Source organism: Fukomys damarensis, unplaced genomic scaffold (assembly GCF_012274545.1).
Source record: "Fukomys damarensis isolate Sample0158 unplaced genomic scaffold, DMR_v1.0_HiC HiC_scaffold_24, whole genome shotgun sequence".
Lineage (NCBI taxonomy): Eukaryota > Metazoa > Chordata > Mammalia > Rodentia > Bathyergidae > Fukomys > Fukomys damarensis.
In genome coordinates this window covers 42345106-42365597 of record NW_022900936.1, presented here as the reverse complement: position 1 = coordinate 42365597, position 20492 = coordinate 42345106, and the positions used below count along the sequence as shown (strand labels likewise).

At 36.7% G+C, this 20492-nt stretch overlaps 1 protein-coding gene and 1 long non-coding RNA gene across 4 annotated transcripts in view; one reads left to right on the top strand and one right to left on the bottom strand.

Annotated features, from left to right (window-relative positions):
• LOC104876525 overlaps positions 1 to 4855 on the top strand; it is a 47448-nt gene extending 42593 nt beyond the window's left edge. Inside the window, exons 4-5 of the long non-coding RNA XR_004518775.1 lie at positions 4034 to 4086; positions 4726 to 4855. This is a non-coding gene — a long non-coding RNA (uncharacterized LOC104876525). The remainder of the gene's footprint in view (positions 1 to 4033; positions 4087 to 4725) is intronic.
• Positions 1 to 20492, bottom strand: part of Epha6 (EPH receptor A6) — an 891558-nt gene that overhangs the window by 30314 nt on the left and 840752 nt on the right. For all 3 annotated transcript variants that reach the window (XM_010644592.2, XM_033768075.1, XM_010644584.2), the window contains one exon: positions 6137 to 6286. In XM_010644592.2, the coding sequence (XP_010642894.1) occupies positions 6137 to 6286 (150 nt within the window). The remainder of the gene's footprint in view (positions 1 to 6136; positions 6287 to 20492) is intronic.

The following is a 20492-nucleotide window of genomic DNA, read 5'->3' as shown; positions in this document are numbered from 1 at the left end:
ATATATATATTTCTTTCAATTTTTGCTGGTAAATACTTTGAACCCCAGTAAAGACAATACCCAGAAAGCTTAAACTACTTGCCTAAGATTCTATGATGGCCAGTGAATTCTGAAACTGAAATTTGAGCCCAGAACTTACTAGCTATATACCAATAGCTCTTGACTGGGGTCAATTCTGTACTGCTTCTGTGATGGAGTAGTATGTAGAACATTTCTGTTTCAACTGAGAAAGTGAGTGCTACTGGAACCTAGTGCACACAGGCTGGGGACAGCGCTAAATGTCCTACAATGCACAGGGACCTCCTCCCTCCCTCGGTAAATAATTACCTGTCCCAAAATGCTAGTGCTTCTGAGGCTGAGAGACCCTGCAGTCCTACTGCTCTCTTACTATACACTGCTGCCTCACTGTAATACAGTAAAGCACAGTGTTAATATTCTGGTGCTGGTGCCATTCGATATTGCAATAAAGTTACTTCTGAAAATGACATACGAAAAAAGAAAAAAGAAAAAAGATACATTTTTCTGACACTCTTTTGGGGAATTTCTCTCTTATTTGAAATGGTCATAGGGAAATTGTTAACATAGTGTTTCAGCTACCTGGGAATACATAGACTTGCATTTAAAGCTAGCTAAGATAGTTATGCTATTCTTTATCTTGATATGGTTTTGGTTCAGGGTTGAACAGGACCCTAAGAACCAGCCAGAGTCACTTGTGGAATTGGTACATGAAATTTTACAAAGAGTTTTCATTATGCTAGGGTTGCAAAGATGAAATACTGAGCTCTGGAGTATAAACAAGGCAGCGAAGAATTTAGCACTAGGAGGGAACGAGGTCAAGAAACCAAGGAAGCACTAAAAATACCACACAGTCCCTCTAGTTCAGATCCAGCATACTAAACTACCTTCCTGGTGAAAAAATTTTTTACCTTTGCTTAAGTTAGCTTTGGTTGAGGCCTCATCATTTTTAATCAAAAGAACCTTGAACAATAGCATGCATGCTTTCTTGGCATATTTTTTTCAGCAATTATATTAGAAAATAACTATGTTGTGTCCACACAATGTTATTTCTAATAAGAAAAACAAAGAGCACAGAATCTACCCTTGACAAATATCAAGCATAGGTAAGACTTATAAACACTACAACTTCATCTTATTTGAAAATGAGTGCACTAAGGACTGGGTTTAATTTTTTATGTATTTATGGGGTACAGTATGAACATTCTATACATGCATACAATGTGTAACAATTAAATGGTAATTATCATTTCCATCTCCATAAATATTTATTTTCTTTGAGCTCTCAGAACCTTCAAACTCCCCTTTTCCACTCTTTATAGAAAATACAGTAATTTTTAAAGGTTATAGTTACCCTTGTACTGCATAACACCCCATAACTTATTTTTCCTGCTTAACAGTATCACGGTACTCCTAACTCCCCTTATGATCTTCTACTGACTACTATACTCAATTTCTATGAATTCAACTCTTTTAGCTTCCACATACTAGTATTTGCCTTTTCTGTGCCTGATTTATTTTACTTGACACAATGAAGGCCCAAGTTTCCCAATTCCCTACTCCATCCTAAATTACGCTCACGGCAATGATTGGCACACATGTAATAACTGATTGCTGAATGGCTAAACAAATTGCACCTGTGGTTATTTTTGTTAGGCTTTTTATAGACAACACTCTGATTTTTCTCATTTTCTTTTCCTAACATACAATACCACTGACCTTTGGGAAACTCATTACATTATGCACTAAGGCAGATTCTGAAAACTCAGATTGCTCATTGTAATAAATTATACCAGTCTGCAAAGTGAGAAACTATTTTATAAGAACTATCTGAAGTTTCCTAAACCAATTTAAAAATCCTAAAGCATGTTAGCATTACATTTGGTCTGTGTTCATAGCTTTTCTAAACTTATCAAAATACCGAAAAATATATAAAATATTCAAACAGAACATAGTTGAATTTTTATTGACTATCGTTAATTTTTTTATTGAAAAATGCATATTAGTTGGAAAAAGTCACACCAGATAAATAAGAAATGCAGGACAGATAGGGAACAATCAGTATTTGGAGGGAGCAGCTGGGAAATTTTTTTATTAAGCTATTGCTGCTTTCAGACAGAAATTCTGGTTAAAGGATCTGTCACAGACATGCTGAATTCCAATATGTTTATCTAAACAGAATTTGAAGTCTCTTTACAGTAGCAGCAAAAACTATTTACAGGATACACAAAACATTTTAGCTCTTGCTACTTTCCTCTAGTCTTGTATTGATCTGAGGACCTCAAGGTTTAGCTTTTTCCAATCCCAGAACTCCTCTTGTTGGTCTCCCTATTCTCAGTCTTGTTTGGCTATTCTTTGGTAACCTGTAACAAGATTGAAAATACACTCACTTAGATCCCAACTCGGCCTGTAAAAACAGTCAAGCTCCGGTAGAGAAGCGTTCAACCTTGTGCCACGGGCAATGGCAATCCTGAACAAAGGAGAATGGGCTTAATGTCAAGATTCTATTCCTGGTTGCAACTGCTTCTCCAGTTGCAGAAAAAGCCTTTGTAGCAAAATGATGTTTAGTAGACAAAACCACTCTCTAAATGGTCGTCTTGGACACAGATCATCAAGATCCATAACCAGGATAGCTGTGTAAACTGTTGGGTAAGATCCAGGTAGGGAGAAGCAGACATCAGAGTCTGGACCATCGTAGGCAACAGTTAAAAACAGTTTACATGACTTGTGTTGTAAATTGTACATTTAGGCATTTTCCTGCAGAAATGGCTGTCTAAAGCACCTGTCTTAGAGTCTGGCATCTTCACTTTACCTGCTGCACTCTGTGAAAGTCCTACTTGATTCTTGGCACCTCCACCATTACCAGGAAAGTCCTAAACTTCAGGAATTAACAGTTTGAATCAATTTTTAAAGTACTGAAATTAAACACAGGGCCTTAACACTCATCTACAGCCTTGACTCCCTTTTATAATTTATTTTTAAATTTTGAGGTAGGGTCTCCCTAAGTCACTCAGTTTCTTTGGCTGGGCTCAAACCTGTGACCCATTACACATGGTCTGTGCTCATAGCTTTGCTAAACTTATTAAAAATAGTAAAACATATAAAATATTCAAATAGAACGGTTGAATTTTTATTATCTATCATATTACTTTATTTAAAATGCATCTTGTTTGGAAAAAGTCAAACATAAGACTATACTTTGACCAAATAAATAAGGAATGCAGAACAAATAGGGAATACCAAGTATTTGGGAGAGCAGCTGGGAAATTTTTGATTAAGTTATTTCTGCTTTCAAACAGAAATTTCCAGAGTGATAATTATTTTTTTCAAAGATTATAAAATCTTAACATGTTGGTATTAATAGTCACATTTCAAATATTCTAACAGGCCTTTTATTGTATTTATTGGTCATAAAACAGGTAATTTGAAAAATTAAGTGACTTTCATGGTTGAATATTATTTCATATCACCATGGTCATTGTCACTAAACTGGTAACTGCAATGTACCTTAGGAGATAAGAAATCTAGGAGTTATAAAAAAATCATGGGACTGCTCTTTATACGTATTGTCTTATTCTATTATAAGAATGGTTATGAATGTCTAATAAGAATGACTAATTATGACTTATGACCATAAGTGAATGACTTCTATAAATCTATTTTACAGTATATACAATGTATTTTATTAAACCCTCAGTATTTCTTAAACTTCTGTTCTTGTTTTTTTGCCCATTAATAGTGATTATCATATCACATATTGTGTCTTTTATTTATTTATTTTTTATACAGTCTGTCTCTCTCCTACCAAACCATAAGGTCCATGAGCTCAAGCGCCTACGAGCTCTGCATCGGGTGCTATGTGGACTGTTAAACAGTCACCACAAAAAACACCATTATTCCTTCTTTTCTTCTCTTTGGCCATGACTTAGTCTGGGAGTTTATTAGAATTATTTTCAGAGAGCGCTGACAAATAAATTGCTATGTGATTCTAGGATAATGTTAGTTCTCTGTGCTTCAGTTTTAGGTGCAACTAAACAAAGGGATTGGAATAATTTTTATGGTCCTTCCCAGGTACAACATTTGTTCTCGTCTGTAACCCTGATTCCTAGAATAGAGAAATCATCTAATAAATAATTTAGTACAGCAGTGCTTGTACATAATGTGCAAATAAATATACACATTCCTCTGTAAATACTAAAGAACTTTTTTCTCATAGGGTTGTATTAGTAAAGTTTAACACCCTCTAAGGTAGGCAACATTTAGACATTTAACTCTGTTAGGGAATTGGTTAAAGGAACCGAAATGACATAATACAAAGAAAGAACTTGCTGTACAAATTCTTCCTTGTAGTGAAGACTCATCAGGAGGGGACTTAATTCTGGATATTTGCTTGGGTGGGCTATTTCAGTTATGTCAAAATAGAATAAACAGGAAATAACAGTTTGAATCAATTTTTAAAGTACTGAAGCTGAACACAGGGGCTTAGCACTCATCTGCAGCCCTGGCTCCCTTTTATTATTTGTTTATTTTTATATTCTGAGGTAGGGTCTCCCTAAGACTCCCTACTGATTGACATGGTACAGTGGATTTAGAGCAGAGCAGGAACTATAGTGACATCCATTACCTTAGCTAACTGATTAACAAAAACAACAAAATAACTAACAATAAAAAATGAAAGAAAACCATAACCCTGATGTGAGTTTATTTCAGGAGTAAAGGACAAATCTGCTTCTGGAACGAAACATTAAGAAGAGCTGGAAGACAGTCGGGAATTATCCCTTTGAAGGCCCTGTGGCAGGGGAATGCAATGAGGTTATTCAAATAAAACTCTCTGAAGAATAGCAGACTATAGTCGAATGTCTTTACTCTAAGACATTTAAGTGTTAAAGGTGGAGCAGAGGTTTCTGGTTATGGAATATTTATATATGAGGCCAGGTGCTCTGCAGCACTCCCACGCTGGCTTTGTGTTTTGATATTATGCTTTGGAGAGCAAAGACTGAGCAGTGCATCTGACCTCAGCACTGCTGCTGCATAGCTTTCCAGACTTGGCATTATCCACAGTCAGTAGACACCCACAGAACTGAGCTGCACATGCAATTCAGTATGGCACGGAGAAACATTAGCTGTTGCCAGCTAACTAAAATCCAATTTGTCTATGACTGGCATTAGAAAAGGACAAGCTTTCTCTGCTACTTAAGTACTCAAGAAACTTGAACAGTTTGAAGTTGGGATGGAATAATAAAATGTGAGCTGGGGAAGTGTAAGAGCTTTGCTCAGAAGATAACTGGAAGAAAGCAATGAGACATTGTAATAAGTGTACTTTGTGTATAGGTTTAGAAATGATTTATGGCTACATAGTCTTTCTTTGTATCTTGGACATTTAAAATCACAGTAGAGGTCATTTTCCATCACTACTGTCTCAGAAACCATCAGTTGCTTTGAGGAAGGCAAATGAGTGGACAGTGCCTAAATTTTAAAGTGAGGAATCGGGAAATGAAAATATTTTGTCAGTTTGAACAGTGCACTGATCACTGTTTCTATCATCGTGGACAGGTCATAGAGGTACAAATGTGTGAACTATCCTGTTCTATAGTATTATCAACCACCAGAGTAATTGTTATAGAGAAAATAAAAGCAAGACAGAGTGCACAAAAGATTATATATCTCAAAAGAACAATCCTAGATGACATATATTGATAAAGCACTGCCTGAAAGCATTTCTTCTTTCTTGAAAGTGATATCTAGCCTAAATTTATTTGCCTTCTATGGCAGTGCACTGAATTGCTTTATGATAGAAATGAAAAGTAAGCATTACTCTTTTCATTTTACTTGTAGGTCCAGACTGCTGCATGAGCACAGTCTTGCCACATTAGAACAATGAGGAGGTATTAGAGGTCATGTGTGGAGCAGGTGCTCAAAGGGCAAAGACTTTTAGCTGGCCTTTACTTCAAAATCAACTCAGAGTGAAAGTTTCCTCAGCTTCTCAAACTTAGCCATTGACCCAGAGCAACTCTTAAGAAGATAAGGACTAATCTGAGTGAGAACAAAATGTGCATTTCTCCCTCAAAAGCCTATGTGTTTACAATCACAGAATGACAGCACTGTCCCTGCAGGCACTTACATCTTGGTTAGACATTTCCCAGTAAGGTCTCTCTCCGTAGGACATGACCTCCCACATGACAATGCCGTAGCTCCATGCGTCACTGGCTGAGGAAAATTTTCTGTAGGCGATAGCCTCTGGAGCTGTCCATCTTATGGGGATTTTCCCACCCTGAAAAATAGATTCAAGATTTCTCAGTTCATTCACAAGTGAATTAAGAAACAAAGTGGTATTCTAGTTAAATATCTTTTGTTAGAAAGATCTAAATACTTCAGAATATTGTTGGCATTTTAAATTCAAATAAAAGTAAGAATAATGTTAAAATGTCAGAAATAATTTTCTTATAACAAATAATTAGTGAAAAGGAGCTTTAATGGGAAAAAGTCACACTTCAAAAATATTTTATTTCATTCATTAAAGAAATTTATTTTTACTTTAGATTCACACAATTAAACCCAGTATTAAGCTATTTGAAGAAAGTTCCAGAATATAGGATATTAAAACTACATATCATTCAACACTCGTTAGGCATTATATTACATTTATAAATAATAATGACTGTGAAGCTCTAATTTAATTGAACACTGTGGTTAAATACAGAACTGAGATTTTCTGCACCAATTTATTCGAACTATTTCATTTTCTTCCTTTTCATTTACTATGATTGTATTTACTTTAAAGAAAACATTACCTAACACTATACAAGAGTACTTGAGAAGGATAATCTTGTTTTAAAAAGCACTTTAGGTAAGTTTTTATTTTCTCTTTTCAGTGTTCAAGTTAACATTTGAACATATTCAAGATTAAATTGCACAAATTTAATCTATGCTGCTTAAGTGTTAAAGTACACCACTATATTATACTTAAGTTTTATGAATATTTATTACATTTTATCTTCTGAAACACGCTATAAATCCCTTTTTCTGAATTCATTCATTTGATTTACAGTCTTTAAAATCTTTGCAGACTGAATTCCAAATTGGGAGGATAAGGGAAATCCTAGTGCCACTAGATGGCGGTAGAGAACAAGGAGCGGCTCCAGACAGCGTCTCAACCAGCGAAGGGTTCAGTTAGCAGCAAAATTATTTCCAAAAGTCAGATCCCAAAGCAGTGGAAAGGTTTCAACATTGTCAGTATCTTCAGTCAGCATTTTTACGATCACAGCATCTGCTTTGCCACTGTGGGAAAAGTCTGATGTTATAAAGTGAGTGGAAATAAAGGGTATGCTTTTGGCCTCTTGAGGAATTTAGCTCAAACAAATCTTTTAAGGTGAATTTATTAATTATTAATTGAGTAATCTAATCATTACTTATTTAGCAATCCAAACATGATTTACTTGAAGAGTAAAGGGATTTTTATGAGATGAGAACCATTTTGGTTTCCCAATGTCAATGAGAGAATTAATGGAATCCTAATTTCAAAGACTGTTAGCATGGAATTTTCAGGAGCCCTGGAGAAAACACCTTGAATCCAGTTTCTAGATTTTTACAGATGAACAAAATGAGCCCAGGGTTTAGGGATATGGAGATATCTTGTCATATTATTACATACCTAATGTCTACTAATGCTGTCACAATAGTGCTATTGAACATGGATATAAAGATGTAAATACTCCAGCATAGAGGTAGAAGTTGGATTCAACTAAGTTTAATGTTTTAACACATATTTGTAAACACTATCACAGCAGTTAAATGGAAGGGCGCATGAAGCCTGGTGTTTTCATGCTTTGGGACAGCGTTTAAAAGCAACATCAAATTAGGACTAGAAAATTAAATTTACAAAGAAAGTGATGCAGTTTGAGAGGAAAGGGGAAAGGGTGGGCAACAGGAAGTTACAAGGATTCCTCCTTTAACCTAAAGTAGAGCTGCCAGGAAAAAAACACAGGGTAAAGTGATGTTCTGAAACAAACAGGTATCGTCTTTATGAGGGGACAGGGACACTCTTACTTGTGTTTGTGGACAAATACTGCAACGTCCTCGTTTAACCATGTGTTTGGGGCTAAAGCGCCTCAGTTTTGTTGCTCTGAAGCCACTTAAGTAAAACTCAGGCTGGTTTCAAATATGGAAGTCACCCATTCAGAGAAGAAAGACCAGATCTGTAGATTCGACCTTGTGAGCAGCTGTCTCATCTGACATTTCTGACTTTGGGGTTTTCTTTGTTCTGGCAAACAAAATGTGGAGGTGTGAACCACTAATTTGTTTGGCTGTCCCTTTGCTAAATCTTTGTGGGTTTTAAAAAAAAAGAGTTAATGGCTATTTTATGTTCACTCATCTTTTCATTTATAATTGATATCTCACATAAATGATTCATATGCAAATTTATATTTCAAGAAACTTGGTATAATATTTAAAGGATAATTTTCTCAGATTTTGTCATAATACTTGATTACCCCCCCCAAGGGGAAAGTATACAGAATACTTGACAAATAGCATTGCTTCCTGCTATGATCTGAATTGCGCTCCTTCAGAATATGCTGAAGCCTCATCCTCCAATAGGACCAAATTTAAAGACAAGGTTTTGAAAGAGGTAATTAAAAATAAATTAAATGATAAAGATGTGGTTCTACCCAGTGTGACTTGTATCCTTATAAAATGAACAGACAGCAGAGGTGTAAAGGTATATAGAGAAAATGCTGTGAGGAAAATCCTCAGAATGAAGCCCGAAATCTGTGAGCCAAAAAGAGAGGCTTCAGGCAGAGCCACACTTTCTGACACATTGATTTTTGCCTTCTAGCCTCCAGAGCAGTGAGAAATAAATTCTATGGTTTAAACCATCCCATCTATTTTATTTTATCATGTCAACCTCAGCAGACTAATTAATACACTATGCCCATGAAAAACTAACAGTTTTTGAAAGTATTGGTGAAAATGAGCACCACTGCAAAATAAACAGCACATCTTCATTTTAAATTCTGCTCTGTTATCTTGAAATGGAAATTGTGAGCTAGAGTAAATCTTAAAGGCAACATTGCCTTAAGTCATTTTCCTCCTTGCTGGAACAAAATATCCGACACCTGCAACTGCAGAGAGAAGAGGTTTATTGTGGCTCACAGTTGTTTGAGTCTGTAGTTGGCTGACTCTAAGGGAAGATGGCACGGAGATGGGGATGGAAGTGGAAAAACTGCTCATCTCCTGGTGGCCAGGAACCAGGGAGTCCAGGGAGGAGCCAGAAAGGGTGATGTAACTTTCCAGACCACACCCATAGTCATGGCCTCTTCAAACCTGACCCCGTCTCTTAAAAGGAAACCAGCTATAACTCTTCCATAATCCAAGTACCTTACAAAAGATAAGCACATGAGGCTCTTAGGGGCATCTAGATATAAATCATAGCATTCTGCTCCTGACACCCCAAAAACTTATGTGCATCTCTTTATGCAAAATACATTTTGTCCATCTTTAAAGAGTTGCCAAAGTTTTAATAAGATTCAGGGTTGCAGTTGCCAAAGTTTTAATAAGATTCAGCGTTGCTGAAAAGTCCATCTAGTGTCTCCTCTCAGACCTTAAGCATACTCTTAGCTGTGGGCCTCAAAAAATCAAATGGCAAGTTAAACACTGGTAACATAGAAAGGCCTGGGATAAATATTCCCATTCCAAAAAGGAAAAATGATATAGAAAGCAATGAGACTTCAGCAAGGCTGAAACTCAGCCTGGGGAACATTGAATCTTGTAGCTCTGGGTCTAGTACCCGGGGCAAGTTTTGGCAAGAAAGTGAACTCTAAATGGCGCAGGAGGCTCTGCCACTACAGCTTTGCCTGTTGTACCCCAGGTAGCTTTTCTTTTGGGTTGGCTCTACTCACTGCTTGTGGGCTTCATCAGCTAAAGTTCTATGTTCCTGGCATCTCCAACTCGCTGGGGTCTCTACTGCACATTTGGCTTACTCTCACAGCTTTATGCACTGCCCTCTCAGGGGCACACTTCCTGCCCTCCCAGGCCTTTTTCTGAAATCTTGGTGGAAGCCTTCCTGATGCCTTCCTCAGAGTGCCCTCTTGCAGTCTGCATGTCTGTAAAACAAGAATCATGTGGACTATACCAAGTTCTGTTGCCAGCCAGAGCAGTAGCAAGCGCCCTTGTATCACGGTTGTGCAGGTCTCCAAGTGCCTGGATCCTAAGCACTGTGAAATCAATCCTGGAAAATTAGTTCCCTGGGTGGCCCTTTTGTGGGCATGGTACCCTTGGGTCCTCTTCTCAAACAAAAGCTTCACAGACTTGTACCCTCAAGCGTGCAATGGATGGAGTCTTGCAGATTTCTCACATGTCCTCACAGCATATTTCCTGTTGTCTCAATGCAAAGTACTTTGTCTTTTTAATCTTTTTAGCCACCAAAATCTTCTCTGCTCCACCTTGCAGGCCCTTTCTTACTGACGAAACAGGAAATTCTTCAAGTGGATTTTCCTCCTGATTTTCCGTATAAACTTGGTTTAAAGCAGCAAGCAATACCCATGCTACAGCTTGAATGTTAAGCTGCATTGAAATTTCCTCCACTTGATTACTTAGGCCACTGTCTTTAATTTTAGTCTCCTAAAACTCTCAAGATTTGAGAAAAATGTAGACAAATTATCTTCCAGAGGATAACACGTACGGCCTGGAATCCAACTGTCAATGGAGCCCTTATTCCCAACTGAAACCTCCTGAGCCAAGTATTTTCCTTTTTTTGTCAACATTCTGATCTTCTGAGTTATGACTAGAATCTCCTATCAAGCTTGGCTTGCTGCTTCTGCAGCTAGCATCTCCAAATTTTTCCAAATTCCCCCCAGGAACCAATTCGAAAGCCATTTAAACCATATGGTCAAGTACAGCCACAGCCATGACCCACTTCTCCGTCTTAGTTAACCTGTTTTGTCAATTTTCTTATTGTTGGGACAATATGCAACTTACACATACAACTTAAAAGAGGAAATGTTTATTTTGGCTCACACTCTTAGAATTTTTAGTCTTTAGATGATGGGCAGCATAGTAGAAGGGCCTGGGTAGTGAAGAAAGCCACTTATTTCATGGTGGTAGAAAGCAGAGAGCCCAGGAAGAGCTGGGAAAGGAGATATGTTATTCTGGATCATGCTGTCAGTAACTTGTTCCTTATGATCAGAGTCCATCTCCCAATACCAAGTCAGCCTCAGCACCCCCACAATACCATCACCATCCAAAGCACCTACCTATGAGTACATGAGCCTGTTGGGGGACATCTAGATATAAGTCATGAGAAATATAAAAAAGCAAGACAAGTTTTAATGTAAAGATACAATTATAATTGACAAAAATATATGATTACATGAACTTGATAGTATGCACAAACTGGAGTAATTCTGAACACATAGGTGACAGAGATAAGGACACATTCAAATATTTTTTCAGTGGGAAGATAAACACTGTATACAGCATATATTTATTGTAGGATAAAAGTGGAAAGGAAGAGATCCCTGCATGGTCTCTATTTCCCACATTAGAGGAAACAAAAATCCAATTGTCTTTCTTTTTTATTTTTTTTTAAGATAGAGTGGACCGGCTTAAAGGTTTGCGGCTTAATCTTAACTACATGTGTTCACTGCTGATTTTGAATCATAGAAGTAATACACTAAGATTTTTTTTTTCCCTCGGAGCTTTAACCACCAGATGTTTGTTTCAGGTTCCAGCAATGAACAAATATTACTTTAGATTTCAAATTACAATCAATGGGACATTACACGTTGCTTTACCATATGTTTATGAGAGAAGAAAAAAGATGCTAATCAAAATGACTGAATGTAATTCAAAAATGTTTTCATTTACTAATCTCTTTCTTATATGACAAGTTTAATTTCTAAGGGGACAAAGAAGAAAAAGGAAGTAAGCAAAGTAGATTGCTACCAAAATGGTTCTTAATAAGCCTTTCCCCTCTGTGTTTCAAGTCATATTCAGTGTTATCTAATTAGTAGGTAGTGGGTGGTAGCTGAAAAGGCGATGAAGAGGGAACCAGGGGTTCTGTATACTTGTGTGTCCTTGCACACACTAAGCCCTCAGAGTGGAGCTGCACAATAGGTTATTTAAGATGCGAGTTTTAGAATTTAATCCTCTAATATTCAGAAGAGTGGCTAGTCAATTAATATATAGCAATGTTACAGAGGCTTTGTACTGAAACCCAAAGAGAGCTTCCATAGAGAAGCAAAAAACGCTTAAAAACATTTCCATTTTTGATTCACTAGATGTGATAGTTATCTTCAAGGCAAAGGCTTTGAATAGGGAATAAGCTGCTGAAGACTTTCCTTTTCCTGTCTTCTCGATCCACCTTTGAGGTACTCAAACTTTAGTGAAAATAAGAATTAAGGCATAAAAACACATACTACAATTAAAGGACAAATTAATGAGTTGTAGAAACACTTTAAACAATATTTTACTTTCTGAACTGCAAACTATAGGTGAGATACAACTCTACTATAATTCATTATGTGAGGCTGAACAAGTCTTAAGCCTTCAATGTTTAGTTTTTAGATCTGTGACATGAAAGTATTTAGATGAATAGCCATAAAATAGTGAGGTATAATGATTTTTAATATTTGCCCAAAGTTTCTTGGCTCTAATTAGGTTGTAAGACACATGTCAAGTGGGTTGGCACCCAGACTATATGAGTACAGTCTGATGACAGGCAGAAAGGAAGGCAGGCAAGTTCTTGGGTTCCATCATGATAATGGTCACCATGATCATTCTAACTGATAAACAAGAGGTTAAGTAACTGAAATATCTTTTGTTTGAAAGGGCAGCAGTATGAGTAAATAACATCTCAGAAAGGTATGAAAGCAAGATATTGACTTTTTCACACCTTTTTATTTTTAACTTTTAATAGGTAACCATTGGTTGTTTAGAAAACTCACAATATTAAACTTTGCTGATGTCAGAAGATACTAATTCAAGGTTTACCTTAAATTTTTAATTGCTTGTCAATAAAATTTTCTGTGTGGAAGAAATGCTTTGATTTTAACAGTATTGCTGGAGGGATGAGCATTTTCAAGCCTCTACTTTAATTCACTATGGTGCCTCAGGAAATTACGGCAAATCACAGGAAGTGCTCACCTGTACCAGTCAGCTCAACAACCTTCCCTAGGGGGATGTTCTTCTGACTCTTGGAATCAGTATTCTTGAGAAATGAGCTCTTTTTTGTTGTTTTGTTTTGTTTTTGAGACAGGGTCTCACTATGTGGTTGAGACTGACCTGGAACTCACTATGTAGCCCAGGCTGGACTCGAACCTGCAGCGATCCTCCTACCTCAGTTTCCGGAGTGCTGGGATAATGGGCATGTGCCACCACGCCTGGCTAAGCTCATTTTTTCATAGTTTGTATTCACATATCAATAAATTATAACATTATAGTGTAGAACTATCCTATATTGTGCATGTCTTTCTGCATGTGCATGTGCATGTATGTGTGTTTGGTGCTAGAAATCAAACCCAGGGTCATGGATCTACTTTCTCATCCCTGTTCATGCCTTTAAGACTACTTTACCCTCTTCTAAAGCGGCACATACAATCCTTCTTCACTGAGTTTTACTTTGGTATTCTGTGTAGTTTTATTCTTTTCTGAAATATAGGGATAATATGTCCTCACTTGATGAAAGATTTAAAACTAATAATGGAAATAACTTACTTGTAAACACAAAGACAAACCTCATATTTTGACCTCTGGATAACATGTATTAAGTGGGTTAATTAAGAAAGTATAAGTCAAGATACCTTTTAGCTGCCACTCTGCAGCAGGCACTTAGTAAATATTATTGGTTAATGTTGTTTCCTTAGCTTATACAGTATAATTCACCCAGTTCAGATTAGCACCCCAGTTCCCTCATTTAAGTGACTAAAACCACCTGTCAAGTGCCTAGGCTCAGGGACGATCTTGTTCTCAAGCAAGGCAATTTTAAAGAGTTAGAGGCACCAGGTCATTTCTGCAGAGGGAAAGAGTCTGACCCAGATTTACTAATTCACACCTTCTCTTGCCCAGTTCATGGGAGTCTGTGTTTCTTGGTCCAGTGAACTTGATCCTATGCCTATATTCCTGCCATTTTTCTGCCAGTGCCCTCCCAAGATGGAAGACATACCTTACTTGTCCTCAGACTTCACAGGTGGTCCTCTGTCATCAAGGATCATCATCTATGACTGAATGCTAGCAGACCAGAATTCTCCCTAGTGTTGACTTGCATGATAATAGAGGTATGGGGTTGTCTTTCCTGAGTTTCTCTTCTTTACATGAAAACAGGGCACATTGGATAAGCCATTTTCTTTCCAAATACACTTCTAGATACAGTCACATACATACACATGGTATTTCATGAATGCCATTGGATTCACAGAGGCCACATTACTCTTATTCTAAGCAAAAGACCCCTTTGACACATTATTTAAAAATATATTGTTTAGCCAGGCTTGGTGGTGCATGCCTGTAATCCCAGCACTCGGGAAGCTGAGGCAGGAGGATCGCTGTGAGTTCGAGACCAGCCTGGGCTACACAGTGAACTCCAGGTCAGTCTCAACTACATAGTGAGACCCAGTCTCAAAAAATTAAAAAAATATATTGTTTTTCTTAAATTGAGACAAAATATTTGTTAATTTTTATAGGGTACATCATGGAAATCTGATATGTGTATACAAAGTATAACAATAAAATCAAGGAAAAAAGCACTTGCATTTTTTCAAACATTAATCATTTTTAAGTGTTGGAATTTGGTACTCTTCTAGTCATTTTGAAATGTATCATAGCTTGTTTTAACCATAAATGTATCATAGCTTGTTTGCACCGTAAAAAAAAACAACCCAGAACTAATTCCTTCTTTTCCGTGTTTTGGTGTCCCTTATTTAACCTCTTTCCGTTTCCTCTCACTGCTTGCTGCCTCTAGGGACCACTCTTTTCTCTGTTTTATCAGAAGATTGATTTTTTTAGTTGCAACAAGTCATTGGCTCTTAATAAGTGCTATGTTTTGAATGTGTCACCCAAAGCTCATGTGTTGGAAATTTAATACCCAGTGCAGCAATGCTGAGGTAGAAGACTTTGAGTGGTGATCAGGTCAGGAGGGCTCCATCCTTATGAGTGGATTCATATCTTTAGTGTGAGAGTGAATTAATCATATAGGAGTGGGCTCCCGATAAAAGAATGTTTGCCCCCCCCCGCCCGGAATGCATGTATTGTCTTTCCTTTCTGGAACAGGATGATATAGGCAGCAAGAAGGCATTTGCCACCAGTGAGATACGCATCCATTGATCTCGATGGCCCAGCCTCTGGAACTGTAAGAAATAAATCTCCGTTCTTAATAAACTGTCTATCTCAGATATTCTGTTACAGTCACATAAAACAGATGACAGAAAAGTTTTTATAGGATGGTAAATACTGTAGAAATCTATGGTAAATGGCAATGTTTTAGGCAACAAATATGTGAAACTAGACCTTTTTTATAACTTCATATATGACAGACTTGCTGATGGTTGTACCTTGTTCCAGGCCTTTACTGTCAGTGCCATGGACTTTTGAAGGACGTTGTCTCAGAGTCTTGGATTTTACAAACCCCAAACTTACTTTTTGGACTTGAGCTGAAAAAGGCAGTTAATTTTTTTCATGGCTAAGTGATCGTTGTAGGGTTTTGAAGAGAATCTAACTATCTCTAGCTAGGAAGTGGTCTCTCTATGCTCTAAAACTCGACTGTCTCATCTGGTCACTCAGGCACATGAGGTATTTCCTTTACCCTTCTGGCTTTGCCACCTTGCCTCCCTACCCCTCCAACTCTAATGCATCATTTCTGCTCTGATTACAAAAGAATTATCTACTTTTGAAATTTATGTTTGAATTTTTTCCCATAAAAAATAGGGATAGATGAGAAGTTGTTTCAAATAAACTTGGATAGCCTAATCAGCAGGTTTGTTTTCCCCTTGCTAAAATTTTTTATAACTGCAGAACGACTTTCTCATTCTCCTTTTCACTACGTACCTGGAACTATACTGCATTTTAATGCCTCGTCTAAATGTATAAACAGCTCAACGAATGATAGTTTTTTGTTCCTGTAATATAACATTGCTCATTGTGATATTCAAAGATCAAAAATTAGGATCATTTTCACCTGATTCTTCCAAAATTGCTCTGGAAAATAATTCACTGCCATCTATTTCTCAGTATTCTCTTTCAATAAGAACACAGGTGATACCCATCATTCAATGGATAACACTATTCTGGGAACATTTGTTAAATTATATTTTCTGTCCCATCCTAGGAGGTAGATGATGTAGGATACAATCTAGTATTGCTATAATGTGGGAGAATTAAACATATGTATTATTATAAGGATTGCTATTACATCTGGGTGTTGATAACAAACACTGCTGGCACTGTAGACAATTTTATTTCAAAATAACCTATCACTCATTATAGTTTTGCAAATACGATGCATGGTAATGTCATGGAGGGATAGCTAATAATAACAGAGTTGAAATTACTATTCTCTTCTCTGAACAATAGCATTCTTCCCTAGAATCTCCATTAGGTTTTTCTCTCTCTCTGTCTCTCTCCCTCTTCCTATGTCTCTCCCCAAGCTCTACAAAAGACTAACTGTATTAGTCCTTCCTTTCTAGTGTATTTTAAGGTTTTTCATCTATAGTTTATATGGCAAAGACCTATGGAAATAAGCACATAATTTTTCCTAAATGTACCATATAAATCATAAAGGACGGTGAGATTACTTTGGGTAATTTATTAATGTTAATATTATTAACTTTAATATATCTTTAATGATATAATTCTTCACATACATAATATTTGAGCGTTTATACAACATTTTAATCTCAGTGATCTCTAATGTGCAAAATTAAGAGGAAATATTTTGCTTTCTTATCAGGTTGCACTATGAAAATAATAGCAATTAAAAACAATGATTAATACCTGTACCATCTGTGATGGTTAATTTTATATGTTAGCCTGTCTGGTTAGGTAATATCCACATAGCTGATAAAACATTATTTCTAAGTGTGGCTGTGAGGGTATTTCTGTAAGAATAAATTACTACATAAATTAGTAGACTACTAAGTAAATAGCATTTACCTGAGAGCAGAATCATCAAAATTTACTGAGGGCTTGGATAGAACAAAGAGTAAAAGGAGAGGCAAATGTGGTATTTCTTCAGGAAATTCATCTTCTCTCGTGCTTAGACATCAGAGCTCTAGATTCTCTATTCTTTGGACTCAGACTCACACTGTGCTCCACACCAGCACACCAGCCATCATGCCTTTGACTCCAACTAGATAATACTCAGATTTTCTGGTCCTACAGCTTGTGGGGGAAATTTTGTGTGACTTCTTAGTCTCCATATTATATGAGCCAATTCTTGTCGTAAATTACTTCATATATTTATATATATCCTACTGGATTCTAGTTCTCTGAAAAACCTTGACTCATGTCCCATCTAACTCTATTCATGATTGGATGCTAGTTATTTTGGGAAAATATTTAGATCTTGCCATTAGAAAAATAAATTTCAAAAAGTGAGGTGTATCTATATTTATAGTAGTATTACTTGCCAACCCTGTTTGAAGGCAAAAAATATTCAAAAACAATTAAGAAAGTATAGGAGTCTGAGGCATACAAGTGGGTGAGTTTCATAAATTCTGGGGTGCTACTTTGTAGAAATAGTTTGCAATGCGGAGAGAAAAAGTAACTGTGAAACTGGCCACCTGGTTTTGCTTCTCTGTTTTCCACTAATTTGTTATGTGATTGGGCAAAAGAAAGGTGTATCTATTAACTCAAAGGGTTGAATTGAGAGATCTTGTGGTTCATGTGAAAATCTCGTATTTTACAATATGTAAAATTAATACACGCAATATCTTAGTGAATTAAAATGGAGATAATAACCTTCAATTCTGTCAAGGAATCATAGACAGAAAGGGTTAATACCATTCTCTGTTACTTCTGGCATCACTGTTATGCCCACAGGCATTGTATACATTAAATCAGACTTTCTGACAAATCTGCTGTGTTTTGAACATGACAGAGAAGCAGATCTTCTTTTACAGTTGGTATGTGTAGTGCTGTGATACATCAGTTCAGAATGAAACTTCAATCTCTAATTTCCCTTTGTCATGAAGGCTAGCTCTGGGTGTAATCTGAGATGGAGAGACAAGATGACATCTTGGCATCTTTAGAGGGAGTCTATTCAGGACCAGCTCCTCAGGCTGATGAATACTCAATGGGAGAAGGCAAAGAATTCTGAAAGACTTCTCTGTTGGAAGGACAGGCTAGGGTTAAGAGCTTGAAAAAAGGTTGGAAGCATTTAGTGTTAGAAATGTGAAAAAAAGTTCAATACAAAATGTTAGTGGTTCGAATAAGTTTAAAAATTGGAGTTAAACTGATTAAAAAATGGAGGGCAGATTTTTTGCCTTCAAGTTTATCGTTGAGAAAATGCACACTTTTATTTACTCAGTTATTCTAATACTGAATATCTTTTCCACTTTTTTTCTAAATCCAATCAATTCTTTCAGATTCTAATTTGCACATGACAAAAATGATTGCTTCTCTTATGCCTGCCTACAACACTCACAAGGGCTTCACAATACAGGTCATGTCTAGGTAAAGTTCAGATAAAAAGTAGGAGTTTGACTAGTAAGGACCAAGAGAGCAGGGAATATCCCTTCAGATAAAACAACAGGTACAAAGACTCAGGAGTTTGGAAGAGCGTCATGTGTCCAAGGAATTGTAGGATTTTTGAATTTGCTGATACTTATAGTCCAAGGAAGAAATAGATGGTATGATGTTGAAGTTGAAATTGATTAGTCATTTAGAATGATGGGAGAAGGGATTTTACAATGTGATCATCACTCGATACATGCTCTTAGAAAACTGAATCTTACAGTGCAGGTGCATTTGTCACTATTTCGGTGTGCAAAATTACATACTGTTTAGTCTGATTTGCTTGATTCTGTCCTAATATTTTTTTATGACTTAAAGATCTGCATCTTATGGTAAAAAGTGATAGAAACAAGTTCTTTTTAAAACATATAACAGGATGACAGATCCTAAATATCTTTCTTGACCTTTTACACTAAATGTCTAATAAAAAATAAAATGTTTAATTCTGGCTGAATCACCTGCAAAAAGTGTGTGTAATCATGTATCATACCAAGCAAGTTGAAAGGTCTAATTTCACTTGCATAATATATTCACTGTTTTATAGCAGATTTTTTCCAGTGAATACATTTTGGAAAATCAATGCTTTTAACGACAAGCTTCCAGCTTGTTTTGCTCGGGTTTATGTATATCATTTGGGTTCTGAAGCCTTGTTCTTGTGGACAGCAGATGGCTCTGGAGCACATTGCTGGATGACATAACATGACAGGATCTGGATGTACTTGGCTGCAAGTAGCATGAAGAAACAATTTTTCCTCTTCAAATGATAGCAGAAGCCAATAGCAAAGGATAGTTTTAAATAAAACAGGGCAGTCATGGGGTGGAGTCTTTTAAAAAGATCAATCTAGATTTTTAAGACTCATTTCCGTCTTTGCCTTCCACATCTCTGGGCTTTTTTATTCTATTCTGTAGTCTTTTTTATTGTTCTTTTTCTTTGTTTCATGCTGCTCCACTTCCTTTTACTTTGTTCATTTTGACAATAGTCATCGTGTGTATAGGGGATGTGTTTCCCAAGGCAAGGACCTTGCTGGCCCCTTTGCAGTTTTCTCAGTTCTTCACATAAGTTGAGCATAATAGGCGTTAAATTGGTATCAGTAAAATGAGTGTCGAAGACGCAGCACAAAATCATCACGGTCTTATTATCTAATTGGTGACAAATAACACCAACTAAATGATGTCACGAAATGTGGTGAGTGCTGTGATAGTGGAGAGTCAAGGAAGGCTTCCTAGAGACGAGGAAGACTAAGTAGAGGATCTACATACTGTGAAGACTGGAGCTAGGTGATGAAAGGTGTTTGAGAGAAATGGATCAGGGATTGGAGGGAATAGACTGATACACATGGAAAGAAAAGAAAGCGTACAGGAATTAGAGGGACGGGGAGAAGGTGAGGCTAATTGGAGAGAAGCATGACCTTGCGGCATGTGGTGAAATGAATCCAAAGAAATAGGCAAGGGAGAGATAAGGAAGGGCTTCTCAAGTCATCTAAAAAAATCTGGACTTCGTCTTGTGCCAGAAAAAAGCCATTGAAAGGTTTTCATGCACAGGGATAATAAAATAATGAATTTCGGGGATTTTGTTTTGTTACTTTTTTGGGTTACTTGAGCTACACTACATATTGTAGATGAGGTGATAAAAGGTGGAAATAGATAAATAGAGGAAGAAAAACCTAACCATGTCAAAGAAGTTAGACATTATTTCACAATTCTCTAATAGCCATATATGACACCAAATCTTTATAATTAAACATTTTATTTCTGAC